This window comes from Harpia harpyja, chromosome 16 (genome assembly GCF_026419915.1).
Source record: "Harpia harpyja isolate bHarHar1 chromosome 16, bHarHar1 primary haplotype, whole genome shotgun sequence".
Classification (NCBI taxonomy): Eukaryota; Metazoa; Chordata; class Aves; order Accipitriformes; family Accipitridae; genus Harpia; species Harpia harpyja.
Genome location: NC_068955.1, coordinates 21,614,200 through 21,633,101, shown reverse-complemented (window position 1 = coordinate 21,633,101; position 18,902 = coordinate 21,614,200). Strand labels below are relative to the sequence as shown.

General features: G+C 36.2%; 2 protein-coding genes across 11 annotated transcripts in view; both read left to right on the top strand.

Annotated features, from left to right (window-relative positions):
* Nucleotides 1-4,960, top strand: part of IRAG1 (inositol 1,4,5-triphosphate receptor associated 1) — a 137,302-nt gene extending 132,342 nt beyond the window's left edge. For all 10 annotated transcript variants that reach the window (XM_052810421.1, XM_052810413.1, XM_052810412.1 and 7 more), the window contains 2 exons: nt 104-235; nt 1,546-4,960. In XM_052810421.1, coding sequence (XP_052666381.1) covers nt 104-235; nt 1,546-1,786 — 373 coding nt within the window. In that variant the 3' untranslated portion in view covers nt 1,787-4,960. The remainder of the gene's footprint in view (nt 1-103; nt 236-1,545) is intronic.
* A 2,591-nt stretch (nt 4,961-7,551) lies between these two features.
* LYVE1 (lymphatic vessel endothelial hyaluronan receptor 1) lies at nt 7,552-18,884 on the top strand. The gene is made up of 6 exons (XM_052810424.1): nt 7,552-8,240; nt 12,779-12,938; nt 13,045-13,184; nt 15,726-16,025; nt 16,814-16,892; nt 17,648-18,884. The coding sequence occupies exons 1-6, from the start codon at nt 8,159-8,161 to the stop codon at nt 17,832-17,834; spliced, it is 948 nt and encodes a 315-aa protein (XP_052666384.1). The 5' UTR covers nt 7,552-8,158; the 3' UTR covers nt 17,835-18,884.
* The last annotated feature ends 18 nt before the right edge of the window (nt 18,885-18,902 follow it).

Sequence of the window (18,902 nt, the reverse complement as noted above, 5' to 3'; positions counted from 1 at the left end):
TTGTGTATTATTGCATGTAACAAAACATAAAGCTAATTTTTCATCCCATAAGAACAGGCTTATATAGCGTGCTAGATTAAGAAAAATGTTTTTTGTGTTAAAGCTATCAGGAAGGCTTGAAGAAAACCAAAGAACTTCAGGAACTGAAGGAAGAAGATGAAGACACACCAAAAGAAAGTCATGATGAACATGAAGAAAGTGAAAATGAAGATGAGATAAAAAACCTGAAAAGCAGGTGAGGCAGTGGTGTAATATGTCCGTACAAGAGGAGCCACTTTTTTCTATTTGTGCTACCCAACCAAGTATTTTATACTATTATCTTCCAAGTGTTTTATTCTACTACCTTGACGTGTTTTCTTCCAGTCTAGGGAAGCATATTTGAAATAACAGTATTTTCACAGAAAGGCATATTCTAAGATAACATAGTTGCAAAATGCAAAACTTTTTATTTTTGATATTTCAACTAAAATTGTATGTTGACATCAAGATGCTTCATCTTGATGGGGTTTGATTTTGATTTGAGGTAAAAAATATTCCACAGAAGTTCTTAGATGCCAGAATGTATCTCTCAGTAGGCATGCATTGTCTCATGAAACTTGTAATTCAGGAATCTGATGCCCGTATTTGTGCCTTATGTCATTCCCAAAGGGTCTTCACAGGTGAGTCTTTCAGTACATCCACAAGGTGAATGCAGATTAAGATAAGCTCCTCAGTTATGTTGGACTTGCTCTGACTTGGACAGGCAGGTGCTTGCCCCCTCTGGTAGCTGTGTAGGTGCAGCAGAACAGCACTGTGCTGGAGTTCCTGCCTTTCAGCAGAGTGACATGTTTATTGCGTTCATCTCTACCCAATGCTTTTTGTCTATACTGGGGACTTTTGAATCATCTGCTTATTGTCTTACCTGAAGCATTTGATGCCTAACTGGAAAACTTTTCTGAAATTGTCAGCTTTTCTTAGAGTTAATTTTTGAGTCTCCTTGGTGGTTCTACCACTCAATTCAATATATCTGCAATTTCCTGCATTAGAGAGGAATTGAATGCTCGCCAAAGCAAGTAATGTGTCCAATTCCAAGCTAAGGTAGGGATCCTTACCTGGTCCAGAAGAATTAATTTCCTTTCCATAACCATTATGGTTATAAACGTCTGCTAATTTGAGATTTCAGCCATGTTCAGAAGGGCAGCTATCTCACTAGGCGTGAAACTCTTAGGAAGAAATGTTTACAACATGTTCTAATGTTTAGTTTAGTTGAGCAAGCTATGAACAGTGCAGAATTTTACATCACATCAAGCTCTGAGATTTGCCAGTTGACAGGTGGGAGAAGTAGAAGTCAAGTTTACAGTCTTCAGCCATCTTGCAAATATCACACATATCTGAGCATACAGCTCTTCTTTCAAGAATTTAACAGTCTGATTCTTCTTTGACAAGGTGTTTGTATTTGGAAGAAAGTTGGTGCACTGTACATCTATGAAACTTCTCAAATTGAAAAGCTTAAGATAATAAATTTGCATATGATTAATATATAACAGTTTTCTTTTAATTTTACAGCAGACTTGAAGTCATCATTAATTATTTACATATACTGTACCCCAAACTGTGTAAACACTGGAATGTGGTATGGCTTGTAGTGGCTGCGATAATCATTTTTGCTGTGGTGTTGGGAATATACCATTCATACAACTCCTGTGATGAAAAATCAGAGGGACCTGAAGGGAAGGCCAGCTGTTCTGCTGCCCATCAGTATTCCTGGTGGAACTCAGGATTTCAACATGAGCAACGCACTGAATAATAAAGGAACAATCATGTATTTATGGTACCTAAGCAAGTATGCGTATTAGAACACTGTTTTTAAAGGTAGTGCTTAGTCATCCTTATGGCTGTTAAATGTGATCTGTTAGACAAGTGAGTTACTCCACACCATGAGGTTTGGGGATACATTGTGAACGTACCTTGCCAAAATGACAATCTGATAAATAATCTTGTCTGTCCTCTTATTGTAAGTGACTGATACAAATAAAGTAATATTGAATCATAAGGTTGTGGCAGTTATAAGCAACCAGCATGACATTTAAAAGAATGATTTGCACAGAACATTGACATCTCCGCTATAATTTTGAAGAAAATCATAAAACCTGCATTTGCAGTTAGTGCTTTATTTTGCATTTCCTGAATTTATTGGTGATTGTTGAAGTACTAATGCCATTTAAGTCCTTTGAGTTTTAAAAGTCTAATTCATTTCCTTATTCATGATTATTGCGTAGAAATAGAAGCTCTTCTATGGAACGTTAGAATTATCAGACCAAATGCTGTGCTGATAAAGTAATTTTATAAGAGGAGTTATCTGTATGATTATTTAAATGGAATACTAAGTACATGCATAAATGTGCTTTATGATATACTTTAAGAATGGGACCGCCACTTTTTTTTAAATGGGATACACAACAAAACCTAAAATGAGCTTTAGGTGGCACAGTTGATATCGTCAAATAAATCTCAGAACTTACGATATATCACAGGGACATGCTTTGCAACAAATTTGTGTATGCCACTCAGAGTCAATACTGGTTACAGCAAAAAGTAGTTGCTGTCTAGAAGATTAGATGTGTTGCCCAAGCCCAAAATACAGCAGTCTTGGACATGGGAAGCAATCTTCAATACTTTATTAAAAAAAAAAAAAAAAAAGAAAAGAAAAAAAGAAAAAAAACCTCTTCAAACCTCTGTATACTAGTGATCACACTAAATGGACTCTGCCCTACTGCTAATACTGGAAATAGATATCCTTTGAGATCTGCATTAGGAACACAGTTCCGCATACAGCCAAAACCCTACCAGTGCCTAGATGAATCAGGACATGAAAGCAGTGAGGACTTTAAAGTGGTCACTGCATGTTTTTCGTAGTTCATTTTCAGAATCTGATGCCAAGTATATAAGTGTTCTGATATGCTTTCAAATATAAACTATGAGGTCATGATAGATTAATCTTTTGCCCAGATTTTTCAACAGTTCTGCCTATTTGGGAGTTGTGAGTTCTTACACAAGAATGTGAAAGCCTGAAATTTTTAGACAAGCAACTTCAAAATGGTGAAGCCATTACCTGTAAAAAACCACACCGCCTAGGGCTGAGATCAAAACATGTCACTTAAGGTATACCATATGTACCTGCTGAACATCACTTCTGATTGAAGATGAACTATGTCTTTCCATAGCTATATGCTTGAGTCTAACCACAATATCAAAATCAGTGTGATTGCATTCTTCTGGTATTTTCTGACTGATTAGCAAGTCTGTTTGCCAACTGAAGGATGAGTATGTTATGAAGGACTGTAATTTCAGTTCAGATGCAGTTAGTATTGTCTTGTTTTCTTTTGGTGTAAACACTGAACCTCAAGCTAACTATCAAAGAAAACAGGTTTCTGAGTCAGAAATTTAATTCACATATCTGGCACCAGTAACATATATCCTGCTGGTGAATTTTGTTTGTTACATCTTTAGCCACGTGTTTCTTAAGAGACATTTATATGGAGAAAGAAAAGAAAAATTTAAAAAAATAAATTAAAAAAAAAAAAGCAGACCACTACCACTTTTTTGGGGGCGGGAGAAGCGGGGGGGAAGTGTATAAGCATTTGGGAGGTTTGTTTTTTATTTTAAAGTATATATTGTTGAGGAATATTTAATAAGTGTGCTTAAGGAAGTTCAAAAAGGATAATGGGAAAGTGTCATTTGGTCTAAAATTGTAATTGGTAAAGAATAAGACAGAAGGAAGTTTCTTGCAAATTACTTGGTATCTGTTTGGTTCAGTTAGAATATCTGACTGTGAAGAACTACTGTGACATTTCACATACTTTCAGTATTTGAAGAACCTTGTCAGTTGCTCTTTGAATACTTTATTAAAATCAGCTTCTTTAACTTAATATTCTTTACAAATAACATTGATAACTTAATAAGGCAATAAAAATTGAAGGTGAATAGTGCTGAAGATTCAGAATCGTCTATGCCAAAAATTATGGCACATCTTTGATTATGTGATTATGGAAATGTTGGGCTGCACTGAGGAAAAATAAACAACAGTGACTATAATCTAATTAATTAGCTCTTATTTACATCTGTACTGATGTGGGTCCAACACCTTATTTTAAATACATGTAGAAAGTTATCGATATCAATAGGACTCTTGAACTGCTTAATGTCAAGCATGTGCTAAATTTTTTTTGCTCAGTGGGTGAACAAGGTCTCCATCGTCTCTTGAAATTCAGCACACTGGCTTTTTGTGGACTTAGGGCACAAGGGCAAATTTCCATAAGTAGATATACTGATTTGAACTGAACTACTTGCATGTCTAAGGCAAGTATAATTCAGCCACAAAATTATTAATTGTTGCGGGGAATGGACTGAAAGAGGCAAGAGATTTTAATGGGGATGAAAAGATGAATATAAAGTTTATTTTTTAAAAAATTGTTGTTCTTTTTATAACTACTTTGAGCAAACTGTCCACTAAAAATAATGAACCACAATGACTAACAGCACATTAAATATTTTTGCTTATATTTTTCAGTTAGTTAATGAAGACACCTTTTTTAATAGGAAACTAGATTGAGCTCAAAAACTATTCTAAATGTAATTTTATCTGTTGGATATTAGTTTGCTTTATCCAGAAAAAAACCCCAACCTCTTCTGTGTTCAAAGATCACATCAGATAACGAGAAATAGATCTATTATTTATGCTATTAACACAAATAGTTTTGTTGAGGTGCAATATTTATTTTTCTGCTTTAACAAGACACATTTATTGTTTTTCCTGCACAGCACAGATGTTTCTAGTAAAAGAATTTTAAAAGGGCACTATTTTTGTGTATCATATTTAAATTTGTAATATTGTAAGATTTTGCACAAGTGTGCTGGTATTGTACTGTATAGTATCACATACTTGAGTTTTGAAATAAAAGTATGGTTTCAAAGTCCTCAATGTTGCTACCTTAATGGTTTGTTTTTTACATGTACTCTGTCTGCATATTAATGGCTATGTTCTTATGAAATACATACTGCCTTGTCTATACTGCATAATGTAGTGCCATGTTACACATACCAAAGATCTTGTTCTTAGTCTTTCAGTTCTTCAGGAAAATGATGTAGAAGAAGCAAGCAAACTCCTGTTTCAATAGAGAAAGTGTTTGTAAGCAGGGTCATCCCTGTCATACCCTAGAAACAAGATGAGAGAGGAAACTGAAATATCCTGGAGAGAGTTTAACTCCTGCATCAGAGGGAGGCTGCATGTCACTGAGGAGGTTGAACCCAGAAAGCCACAAGGGAAATCTGTAACCTAAGGAGATTGAGTGAAAGGTTAGGATTCTTTATTTGCTTTGTGCTCTTGTAGGCTTGGGAGATCTGGGAAGCCTGGGCTTTGTGGAGAGCTGAACTGCCACACCAGCAGGAAGGAGACAACGCTCAATTTTCACAAAGAATAGAGATGTTACTTCTGAATCTCTGATGGTCTGTGTCAGGGAGAAAAACGTTGGGACAGCAACAACCTTGAAAGGAATTACTGTTACCAGGAAAAGACCCTGACATTTGTATTTTCCACATAAACTTTTTTTTTTTCAACTTTTGTCCTCTCCTGTTGTTCAGGCTTCAAGGTTCCTTTAGAAATGATTGTAGAGAACAGTTAAGTCTGTTCTCCCATATCAAAAGTTTTCTGTTTAGCAATCCTCATCAGCATTTTAAAACATGCTGGCATGAAATGCTGGGAATTTTCCTTATAGGTTACTATAAGTAGGTCAAATGCTAATTAAACATTCAGTATAAGGCTGTTTTTTTATCACCACACAAGTTGTGACGAAGACCCACACACAGGTTAAAGACTTTTTGTACTGTTACAGTCCAGGTAAGTGATCTTCCACACTGTTTTCGAACAGCTGAAATATAAAAAGGAAGAAACTGACCAAAAATAAAAAAAAAAAAGTTATTTCAGTCTCACTTCATCATTCTAAATTTTTTTTTCCCTCTCCTAATCTGTAGTTTGCTCTTACAAAACCATGTGAAGGAGCTTATATTTTTGTTTGGTGTTACAAAGGTGTTTATCTCATTTTTCCAGCTAAAAATCCTACTAAACATCAATAGCATGGACAGAGTTTGACTAAAGGAACTTTGCCACAGTGAGGATAATAGGCACAAAGTGTTAAAACTTGGAAGGACAATTAGCATGCAATTTTAAAATGTCAGAAACTCAGCTTTTGACTACTTTTCATGGTAGGAAATACTTAGCAGTTCAAGGTAAGCATGGAGATGGTAAGATTTTATTTCATGTTCTCAGTGGTTTACAGCCACAGCCTACTAGTCCGTGAGAGCTACAGAATAACTATTAGTTTCTGCTCCTACATTGTAAATGCAGGTGAATCCACTTAGAACTTGCTTCAGTGAGATTAAGTCTGATTACACTATTTCAGGTTGCCATCATTTTGTAGAGGCAGGTAAGTACAACTCAATAAAGGAGTGAATAGAAATTCGAGCAAGAAATTTGTCTTAAGATCTCAAGGAGCTTTACCAATATTCAGTTCCAAACCACAGCCCAAACGCAACCCGATTTTCATTTCTTTATTGCTAATGGATACATCATTTCATTAACCCACAGCATTTTCCAGTCAGCCTGTAGATGCCTGTCTATGTTATAGTATACCCATAACCATGTTGTATGCTGCTGCAAGAGATTGAGCCTGTGCCCAGATAAAAGTTAATACTATCTTAATACATTAAGTGGGAACTTTCTACAATGCAAACCGCAGTTTAAAGAGGTAGCTACTGTTATGCTTGTGTTTACAGGACCTTGAAAACAGCGTGGGGATGTAGGACATCTAGAAGTTTACTGAATCACAAACAACATGATGTAACAAAATCATCCTGTTGCAAAAAAAAAGGCTCATACCATTCTGAACTGTATAAGCAGGTAAAGTAATTTATTAAGCAGTACTTGGCATTGGCAAGGCCTCAGCTAGAGAGAAAGAGTGAGCAAGCTGGGGTTTCTTAGCTGGAAGAAAAGTGGGAGCAGAGGCATAACTCTTTAAATACATAAGATTGTTGCAAAACATAAGGGAAGAAACTATTTTTCATGTCCATTTCCAACAGGAAAAAAAGTGATAGGTTTACACCACAGTGTGGGTAAGTCAGTTTAGACTAGGGAATACCTTTTAACAGTAAAGGACAGCGAAGCACTGGAATAGAGCGTTTGAGGAAATGTTAGGAATTTGTCACTGGAAGTCTTTAAGAACAGGTTAGACAAACATCTGTCAGGAATAACATAAATACAGCTGATCCTACTGACAGTAAAGGTCACTAGCTGATCTCTTGAACTCCATTCCTGCTCTGTGTTGGAATCTCTGCAAAAAAATTGTTTCTTTGCTAAGGCTTCCTGAAGGTTTTTTAAGTTATAGCCGTGAGGATCATCAGTGTTTTGAATCAATATATTGGAGTTACTGTTTGTTGGAACTTCACAAAAGGCAGCAGTGAAGGGACTGGCTTCCACCTCTGTCCCTACAGTCTCACAAGGAATCCCATTTACAGTAGTGTATCTCCAAATCTGTTCAAAACTAAAAGTATCGTATTATCTCTGTGTTATGGTACCTATTTTTGCATTGGAACTCTAAGGCAAAGGAAAGTAAAAGTACTACATCAAGACAAATAGGATAGTGGGGAATGGATGCCCTTCCAATTCCAAAAGAAAAGTCCTGCCTGGCATGCTGTGATACAATAGAGAATTTGTTTTATTTACCAGATGAATAGACAACATGAGTAATGAGCTGTTAATCAGTAAAACAGGAAAAAATAGCAAAAGAAAAACTTATTTCAAAGCATTTACTGACTTAGTAGTCTAACAGTCTTATCTCCCTTCCTCAGCTGTGTTTTCTGAGTCAGCAGTAGTTAAATTTTCCAGCAAGCCCTACATGAAAGAAAGTGTAAAGGGTGATTAGGGATTTCCAGTCAGTGACCTCACCTTTGAGTGGGACAGTCAACACATTTGCTCTGACATTCTTTCTATGAAGCAGTGCGGTGACAGCTGAAGTTGCTTTCAAGAAGTCATCTCAAAGGTGGTCTGACAGTATCCAATACCTTAACTTTTCTTAGCAAAGGAGACAAATCACCTTGAATTTCTTAATTTTCCAAGTTGGTGGCAATGGCAACTTATTTTGGAGTTACCTCAGCAGTGTTTTTTGTCTGGGTTATGACATTCATGGCTCAAAATTACTTTATAACAGGTATGTAAAATTCCACTTTTTAAAGTCTCCTAGTTGAACAGTGAAGTACTTGAAAAAAGTAGCTAGATTTACAAACAAAAATGGGGGCAAGGGAGCATGTGTAAATGTGTTTCTGGCATAGGAAACCACAGGGTTTTGAGAATACAGTGCAATGGAAACTACTCTAGCATATAGGGGAACTTTCATTGTTAGTCTAATTCAATTACAGTCTAAATGCTGTAGCATTATTGTCTAAATGCTACAGAACTGTTTGTTTTAAAGATTTGGTATTGCATTTGGGATTAAGTTCAGATCTATTGAAATGTGATTTTATTTTCTATTATTTAAAATACCACAGCAAACAGTTTTGTACAATCCTCAGAGAGCAAAACATGCATGAAACCAGTTCTGTGTGTCTGTGATAAAATGCTACCTTTAATGCAGTGTTTTGCTCTGATTTGGCAATATCCTGACACTGTCTTAATTTGCAACATCGAAGGAAATGTGTGGCAGGGATCTCGCAGTTCATCTCCAGGGCAGTCATGCCTGTCTCTGGTTAATACAGTGCAAAAGTTCCTATTCTGTATAAACTGTCTGTGAAAAAATTAACATAGGGAATTGCCAACATCAACTTTATCATACAGTTCTTAGATAACCCTCCTCCCTCAAACGTTACTATATGAAACTATTTTTTCAGTCAGGGTCATATAATAGCCCTTTCTTCTATGTGTTAGTGAATTTTGAATGTCTTCTCCTTCAGGTTCCATAATGAACTTGATGCAATCTATTCTAACTGCAGTAGCTACTAGGATATCTGCAGATACTCAATGTACATCAGATGTTTCCAGATATTTCACTGTAATTTGCAAGGAATAAATGCTTGTTCCACCTATGTAAAAGAACATACACCATTGTTGCAGACAATTGATATTCTTATCTACTGAAAGGCTTTTGAAGGAAACCTAGACTGTGAATTAGATGCTAAACTCAAATCCTATTGAAATTCCACAGGATTGGAGTACCTAACAACAGTAGTCTCCTCCAGCAATCCCAACCACCAAATAATTTTCACTGGGGAAATGGAGAGCTTGAGTCTTAAGACTATTCCTTCCAGCTGTTAGGACCCCTCTTACTTCCCCTCCAAGCCTCCCTTAGGGTACCTACTCATGCATCCTCTGCTCATTGGTCCAAGAGCTCCAGTTAAGCTCAGGGCTGATCTCCAGCTGTGTCTTGGAGCTGTGTTGTAGCATGCCCTGTCCCCTCCTGTAGTGACTTACTGACTGGGCTTCACAGACGTACTCTGGACTTAAGTTGTAGGTAGCCTTCTCTCCAGGATGGACTTCAGGCATGTGTTATAGGTAGCACCATCTTCTGCTGTTCCCAAATGGACTTTCTGGATGAACTCTGCATCTGACTCATTGTCTTGCTCTCTCTGTGGCTGCCAGTGAAACCTGCCACTGTCACCACTGTGGTCCTGTTCAAGTGCTGTGGGACTGTGCCCCGGTGGGTGAGGGCACTGTCCTGCCTGTGCTGTGGTCACCCTCAGCTCCTGGGTCTTCTTTCCTTGTGCAACAGCCTCATTCTTGCAGCTCCCTGACATCAGCAGCCAAAGGAAACTCTCTCTAATAAATCAGAGTGAAGGCTTGGTGCAAGGCAAAGAGATAGAAACAACAGCTTCCCCCAAAAAGCAATAAGATAACTAATGCACAATAAAGCCAATACCCATAGCTTACAAAAATCGAACAATTTTCTTCCTGTCCTATGACAACTTTGTCTTGTTGTGAGATTCTTCTGTCTAGGTCTTCCCACCTTTCTCAGTATAACAGATTTTTCATACAAGACCCAAATACTGAGGAGAATGTCCTATTATTAGTAGGTTAACTAAATAGAGCAAAGCTTAAAGTACAGCTGTGTGCAGCTTGAGGACCAAAAAGGGTAATATGCTTCTGAAGGATTGGTCTGTCTCCTGTACAAACTCAGTCATCTTTAGAACAGAGTTCAGAGGTGATTTAAGAACTGATGAAAAGACTTGAAGAGGCTACTGTTCTTTTTCTGGATTTCTTCCTTATACTGTAAAAATGTCTGGAACTTAGATTGAAGCTGATAACTTTTCCAAAACATTTATTTTACTTCACCATTTTGTTTTAAAAGACTTAGTGAATTCTAAGGTACAACTTTGGTCAATGTCCTACAGTCACTTTTCTTATCACTTAAGACTTAATTTTCTGGTACTGAATTTTTATATTATGCTATGTATCTATAATGCATTTCTCATGTAAAAATACTTGTCCTGTAATTGAATGACTAAAGACTGTCATAGTTTACAAGTATCTCGGCAACTTTCTAAGGTTTCAGGAAATTCCATTCAGTCAGCTGCTCAACTTTATTTGAAATTTGTAAAGTTGGTCATTGAGAAACTTTCATTCTCCACATTATATTTTTTAAAAGTTGTATTAGCTCGTATCTAAAGATAGGAAAATAATTGACCAAGTAAGCAATAAGAGTGAAGTCTCAGCATAAAAAGTAGTAAGGGGAGAAAGGAATTAGGCATAAACCCTAGAGGAGGAGTGGGGTCTTGAAAACAAAGAAAGAGGAATTGTGGGATGTGCCTCAGCAGCGGAGACAGGGAGTTATTCAGGAAACCAGAAATGATTCTCAAGAGGACCGGGAGAGTTGCCTGTTAGCAAAGGGAATCAAGAAAACTTAACACTAGAACAAGTAGAGTAGAGTAGAGTAGAGTAGTTGGAAGGGACCTACAATGATCATCTAGTCCAACTGCCTGATCAATTCAGGTCTGACCAAGTTAAAGCATGTTGTTAAGGGCATTGTCCAAATGCCTCTTAAACACTGACAGGCCTGGGGCATCGACCACCTCTCTAGGAAGCCTGTTCCAGCATTTGACCTCTCTGACACAGAAGTGTTTTGGCCAAAATGAAGACATACAAGAGGACATTCATGAAGACAGGCTGGCTGAAAGGAAGAAATTTGACAGTGTGAATCATCTTCACACTGGGACTACTTGGATAGACTTGAGGTCCTTGATACCTACACACACATCTTCACTGAGCAACAGGGGTACTCTGCATCCTCATGCAATATGTTTGGGCTTGTCTTATGTTCAAGTCAGGGCCGGATGCAGCCACGATTTGGCTATGGAGACTGCTCAAGTGTTCAGTGGGTCACCTGCCATGTGACTGGGTCTACACAGTACCAAAAAGTGTTAATGGGAGGCCACAGCCTCCATCGCTGCTGAGATAAATCCACCTAATTCAATGATTGCTGTACCAAACATTTAAGTCAATTAAACTAAATGTAAGGACAGCAGAGATGCATCTTTTACCAGAAGCCATTTCCAACCCTACCACACGCAGTGGGAGCGAAAAGCCTGCCTTTCTTTTAGCACTCCACAAAAGCTTAGTCATCTTTTTATCCCCTTCTCATCATGAGAGTGACTTGGCTGCTAGTTCTATCTTTTCATTCATAAAATTCAGTTTAACCTCTGTTGTTAATAAGCCATGTGGTGGATCTGCAGGCATCACTTCATCCTGCCATCAGAGTTTGTGGATTGCCTGTATTCTGATGCATAGATTTTATCAAGTATTCATTAGGGTACATACCTGGTGAGCACACAGTCTGAAAAGCATATTGAGTAAGGAAGTAACACCTGTGGCTGTTGGTTATCTGAAATGTTTGCAAGGAAATGTTGAAATGTTTCATTTAATATGGCAATTACTGTATGTAACTCAAGAAAGAAAAAATCTTTTTTCCAATATATGCTTCCAGTGAAATATGGAGGTAAAAGAGCAATATCCTTTCCCCTCATCTGTGTCAAATCCTGAATTCTGTCCTATTCTGCTCCCGAAAAAAGCTGGATGAACTACCAATGGAGGAGGAATGGGGAAAAGTGTCATAAATTCACATAGCCTATCTCCTCTTTTCCTGCTGCCTGCCAAGCACTCAGTAGATTGAACACTTGACAGTGGCTGGGGGGTGGAAGCATCATGCCAAGCTAGGAAAAAAAATGATAAGTTTAGGAGGAATAAGGAACATAAGGAATGATAAAGTCTTTATAGGCGTATTTTCTTACTGGTATATTAATTCCATGAAAAATTATGTATAATACCTTTGATAGAACTCATATTGGTAAGAGTGGTGTACTGACAGAATCAGTGCCTCAGTGCAACTGTTAGTTTTATCATTTTAATTTAAAGAAAAGGAAAAAAACCCTTTCTGATTACTCTTCCCATTTTGCATGAATAAGTATGACAAATAAGAGTGTCTTTTGTAAGAAACTGACTCCCGGTAATTACTCAAATGCCAACTGTATATGCATTTATTCTAACAACAGCCAAACCTCTTGAAATTCTGGACTGTTGTGTTAAGAAAATATGTTGTATTTTTAAAGTATATCTTTTTTTGCTAGAAATTAGTTTTCTACTATCCTCAAGCTAGAAACTTTTAACAATGTTCAATTCAGTTGAATGTGATCTTAAATTCTTCATGAGGAATAAATGTTAATATTCAAATACTAACCTGGAATATTTATGTCTAAATTACAGGTTCCATTCTTTCACCTTGCAGGATCACAGGTGTAGGAATTTATCTTGAGGAGAAAGTTAATTTCTCAGAAGCAAGTAATGCATGTAATCAACTGAATCTACAATTGGCAAGTAAAGACCAAGTTGAAAAGGCTTTGAAACATGGCTTTGAAACATGCAGGTATATGACATTAGTTAGTGTCTCATTACCTTTAGTGAATGCCTTTACACACATCTGAGGCTGGTGATAAATCTAATATTAAAAGTACTGATGCTTTTTATTGTAGCTATGGATGGGTAAAAGATGGATTGGTTGTCATTCCTCGGATAACATCAAACAAGAAATGTGGTAAGGGCAACGTTGGACTAGTGCCATGGCATGCTGAACCCTTTAAAACATTTAAGGTTTACTGCTTCAATTCCTCAGGTATGTAAGCATGACAACTACATTTTTTGTGTTTTGGTTTGGTTTTTATTAATATCTGCATGAAAAAATCACAACAAGTGAGTGAGTTCTTATAATTTGTTGGCCCTTTCCCCCCAGTCTTAAATGTTGTCAAGCTGTACTTACCTCTGTAGTGTAAAAATCTTCCAAGAAATACAAAAGGTCAATTCAGTTAATCTAAATTAATAATTTGGTGCTGCCATGAAAGCTCTTGAAGAAGAGTTGCTTTTACCATTCTGTAATGTCGACACAATGATTTTAATATGTTTTGATTATTTAGGCACATTAATTTGAAAGACAGTGAATCGAATCTTTAACTAGAGTGTCTGTGTGTGGTGTGTGTTTTCTTTAAAAAGACCAAGAGTAGGGTACTTCAGGAAAAGTTGAATGTTTTTTGATGAAAGGAAATGTATCCATTATACTAAATTAAAATATAAGCTAGAACAGCTGAGAGACCATAAAATTAACTAGATTCCCAATCTACTATCAGTAAAATCAAACAGCTTCCTTTAATGTGCATCATCCTATGTGTGAAAAGACCTGTCCTTCCACTCATTCTTGACTGTCTGTTTCCAGACTGAAGATACAACAGTGGAACTTGGGCCTTGATATAAGTTAGATCTTCTCAGCACAATAGATCAATATTGTTTCTTAATGACTTCTGTGGTATTAACTAAAAATAAGTATTTAATGAGAGACATTGTGTTCCTGCTAATGTCCCGTATCTATGGTTATTATGTAACAACTATCCCAGTAATTAGACCACATACAGGATCAATAAATCATTTCTGATCAGTCCCCAGACTTTGCCAATGAGTTTTAGATAACAAGAGCAAGAAATTATGTGCAAAATCCTGAAATTTTTCAGGAAAGATGTGTGAATAAGAGTTGGAAAGATCAGGAGAAAAATGGATATGCAAGATATACCCATTCATAGATACAAAGACCTAAGACGATGTCTGGTGACTGTGCACATTGGAGCTTACGAAGAGACTGATAATAAAGCTCTTAGGGAGAAGGCCATGCCTTCACCAGCGGGACTTTTTTCATGATCCTGGGCCATTTTAGTGAAGGAGGGTACGTAATATAAGTAGTCAGCTTACAAAGTATCTGATAAGAAAGCACTGCAGAGAGAAAGCACCACTAATAATTGACTTATTACCTAACCTGTAGAGTTAAAAATGACATGATTGGGCTAACTTAGTTTTTCTCTACAGCCCATAGCTTTTATTGATGAATGCACAGGTGAATTAGTACTCCAGCAATATGCTTTAAAAGAAGCTGCTCCTATTGGCACTGGTATTTCTTCTGTTCCTATGCAACATGGTGTTTCAGTGCATGAAATATGTGTCAGAAATGTTGGGTAGGTTGGGTAATGCTAAGGAGGTACCAAGTAATTCCAAATTACTTGTTTTGTTTAACTTTAATTCAAAAAAAATGTACTGTTACCGTATGTGAAGACAGTTAAGCTTGCTGAATGGTTAGAAAATAACTTAAAGTAATGTATATTTACTATTGGGATGATTCTGCATTTCTTCATCTTAATTGCTAAACTGTTGCCTGTTCTGGCTATTACTTACCCAAAATATTTGGCAGAAGCTCATTCTGTCAATTTTCTTTGTGCCAAAGGAATGCCAAAATCACTTGAAAACGGTAGTGGAAAAAGTAAAAAGCTCCTGCCATTTAGCTTTTTATTCTGTGAATGTAACTGCGTCATCAGACATCCCACAGGGATTCATCTGGAGAACAGTACATTCATCATTTCCCTGTTATTTATGTTGTAATCTGCTTGTTACTTTAGTGAAATTTTTATAGCTTTATAGAATATAGAACCTCACTAGAAAAGAAGAATTTTCGCATTTTCACGAGCCTGATTCAGAACTCAGCTTTTCCATTTATATATAAAAGTCCACTTGCACCCACATTTTTATATAGACAACATTTACATCATTTAAATGACTTAATTTCTGAGTGCGCCTGAAGTTTGTTTCTTTCTAGCCCCCTTTAGAATTGTGTCACTTTTTAATCTCATGCTGGTGCCTGGTTTACCTGAAAGTTTTATGGGCTACTTCTGTTTCCAGAAAATCAAAGTAGCGTTCCAAGTAGCAACAGTGCATACATATCTTTTGAATATATACACAATATAATAGAAATATTTTTGAATCTTGGATCTGCAGTTAAGTCTCCTGCTCTGCAGGAGGTCATATTATTGGGTTTTATATGCATTATTATTCTAAGTACTTTTCAGGAAGAATCTTGTCATTGGTATGCAATTATAAAATGAGTGCCACACTTCCTCAAAAAAGTGTTTAACTGTGTGAGTAATGATAAAAGGTGCATAATCTGGGTGGTAGACACATGTTTGAAATAGGCATGCCTGATTTGGGTAACGCTTTTGTGAATAAACAAATAGTAATTTCCAGAAGGGAATGACTGAGGAACAATTTCAATAAACATGTGTATACACTAAGTACAAAACTAACATCCAAAACAACTCTTACGTATTTCCTTTCCCTGCTGCAGATGTTCAGATTAATTCATGTAAACCAGATCCAACTACAACCATACTACCTTCATCAAGTACACCAACGGACTTAACTGCATATTCAGGCTCTGATTTAATTGAGAACATCACAGCAGCGCCCCATGTGACTGAGTCAGAACAATCCCTGAAAAACATAAAATTCCGCGTAATATGTATAACTGAAACTATATTGCCAACAGAGGGGACTACTACAAAAATGCCAGAGGAACACTCACCGATTGATTCTCCTAACTACACTTCCCATGCTGCTTTTAAGAATGATGCCATTGTATTTGGAGGTAAAGGTCATATATGGTAGCTATTTAATCAGAAGAGCTAGTTACGTAGATGTTAGCAGTAAAACTGTTTACTGCTATTTTTGTTTGCTACTCCAGCATCCATTTCGATATAGCTGAACCCGGAGGCAGAATAGGAGTGTTATAGTTTTGCAAAAGCAAAGCTTGTAAGGCCGAGGATCTTTAAATAATTTTAAAGTAAGATCTTATTTTATAACTTTTTGATAATATTTTAATAGGAAATAGTGGAAGTTCATTCTGGTTAATGTGATTTGGGGTAAATACATTTCTGAGAAAGTCTTAGCAAACACCATGTGCTCAGAGTAATGGAAAACTCTGCAGGCTCTTAAAAACAAAAGAAGCCAAGAAAGTTTTAAGGAGAATTGTTGTTCTCCAAATATGGAGGTGCTCTCAAGATATGAGGTCTGAATAAGTAATCCTAATATACAGCAACTGAGAAATAGAATAAATATGAGGAAAAGCATTCTGTAAGGATAGTTAATCACAAAAATGTGTTCTCTAGGCAGGTTCTAAAAACCCTCCAATGAGCAGATTAGACAAACATCTGTCAGGGATTGCCTAAATACGTGTTTTAGTCTCTCTTGAAAAAATGAACAGGAGTAACTAACCTTTTGAGATTTCCTAATACCCCTACTCCTGAGTTGATGTGTATGTACCTCCTACACTAGCCTGTTTTTAGAAGAATCTGGATTTATGCTCATGAGCCTTTAGAAAGCCAGAATTAAGTACATATAAAAACTCTATGCTTACCTCCACACTTTTATCTCTAGGCATCCCCACTGCACTTCTTGTACTGGCAGTCATCTTCTTCATTATTTCAGTTGTTCTAGCAGTCTGCTATATCAAAAAGTAAGTTTTTTTCTTTTTTTTACTCTTGGACTGAGTTAACTCCTAGAGTACAACCAGTGAATATTTTCAATATATAGCTGAAGAGCAGAGAAATAATGATAATGACATAACAGTGTAGCACAAAGAACAAAATCTTAAACCCTGTTGTTATGCAGATAAAGATTGTTGTTGCTGTTGCCATTCCCTGCTTTAGAAAAGGAACCAAAGACAAGTATTGCCTATTTTTGATTAGTCAGTCATGCCTAGCATGAAACATTTCCAAGTGTGCCAAAATAGCAACACTGAAGTGTGCATCTGTTTGTATATAAGCCTGTTTATGCAGTTTTATTCTTGTTTCTTTCTATGTCAGACTCAAGGTAAAAGGTTTTATTCTTGGACTATGATTGTGTTGAGAAAAAAAATAATTGTTGAGCTCATTTGTCGTGCGTAAAGAACTTCAACACAGTGCATCATTAAATCATATCAAAAAGTTGTGTGCATTTCTCACATCCTAGACCAGATAGCTTTATCATTATGTACCACGAATCCTGAATATACATTGTCTGTTTTTAAAAAAAAAAAAGACAAAAATATTTCTTTAAAAAGCACACTGCTTGAAAAAGTACAATGATCTAGTATGCCACTATTCTCTGTGGGAGTTTTGCCTGAGTATGGCAAAGAAAGTTAATTCTAGATATTCTTCACTTTATTTCTTGAGTGATACTGCCCAAACTATGTCAGTGTTCCTGCTTTACTATCCTTTTTTCTATTTAAAGGTACAAGCAAACCTTCCCATTTTCAAACAAGAATCAGCAAAAAGAAATGGTTGAAACTACTGCTCTCAAAGAGGCTAAGTCAAATGACAAAACACCTGAGAAGGAAACAAAGAATAATGGAAAAAAGGTAGAAGAGTCTAAAACCAAGCCTGAGGCAACAGTAAAATGTCTAGAAGCAGAAGTTTAAGGGGAAGAATGTACACTTCTTGATAGAAATGTAAAACGAAGCAAACAGAATTTAGCAATGCTTTTAAACATGGGTGATTGTAAATACTCATGAATGAACATTTTCTCTATCTTAACATATGAAAACTTGTTCTTTTAATAATTACATCTTTAGCTATAAATGCTCTTGCAGAAGAACATGGTATCTTATTTACCTGAAATAAATAAGAAATCCATACTACAGCTCATTTTTCATCTTTAATAAAGAAGTAAATAGGAATATGCTATTAACGACATGCAGTGTGTTAACTATTTGCATGGAATTCAGATCAATATATAATGAAAGGGGTTTTTTTATATGGGCAGAGGATGTCTGCTAACTTAACATCTAAAATAAAATGATGATACTGTAGCTCTTCCTCATGTAGATTAGCTTATTTCCATTAAGTAGTTGCATACTGTTTTTAAAAAGTCTGTTTACAAACAGAAGAAATAAGTCTGTTTACAAGTGAGTAAAAAAGGATCAACCCACTGTCATTCAAATACCCAAGGAAGGGTACAAAGATGCTGATGTTTATATATATACAGCAATTAATAACTTTCTTAGATATCTTCATCATATCATAATATACTGTTTTATTTATTAAAACCTGTATTATTCTTCTGCATCAGATATTTGACAGGGAAAAAAAACCCTTGAACTGTATCTCAACAGTTATATTTAAGATCTTTTGTGTATATTTAAGTGTGGCTTTCATAATAAAGATCTCAAGTGGTATGGGACATTTACAGTACTTCATAAAAAAATAAAGCATGGTAGATATATCTGTCTGGACAACTTATTCTCATGAAAGCTGTCTCATGGTAAAAAGAGCTCATATAACCTTAATGTTACAGAAGTAATTAGTTGTTCTAAAACAACAACACTGGCAATTTATCGAATATTTTCTTGACTAAGTGGTTTGGATAACTTATTTTTATATGTGAAGGGGTTATTATAGCAAAGGGAGTTTCTTTTTAGATCCAGCAAGTTGAAAAATGTTAAGTCTTAAATATAATAGCAATAGAACTACTCACCTGTATTGTGTTT

Excerpts from the sequence above, each read along its gene's own strand:
- LYVE1 (XM_052810424.1), top strand. The coding sequence starts at position 8,159 with ATGGCAACTTATTTTGGAGTTACCTCAGCAGTGTTTTTTGTCTGGGTT. Across the intron at positions 8,241-12,778 it reads TCAAAATTACTTTATAACAG|GTTCCATTCTTTCACCTTGC; the intron begins GTATGTAAAATT and ends TCTAAATTACAG. Across the intron at positions 13,185-15,725 it reads TTACTGCTTCAATTCCTCAG|ATGTTCAGATTAATTCATGT; the intron begins GTATGTAAGCAT and ends TCCCTGCTGCAG.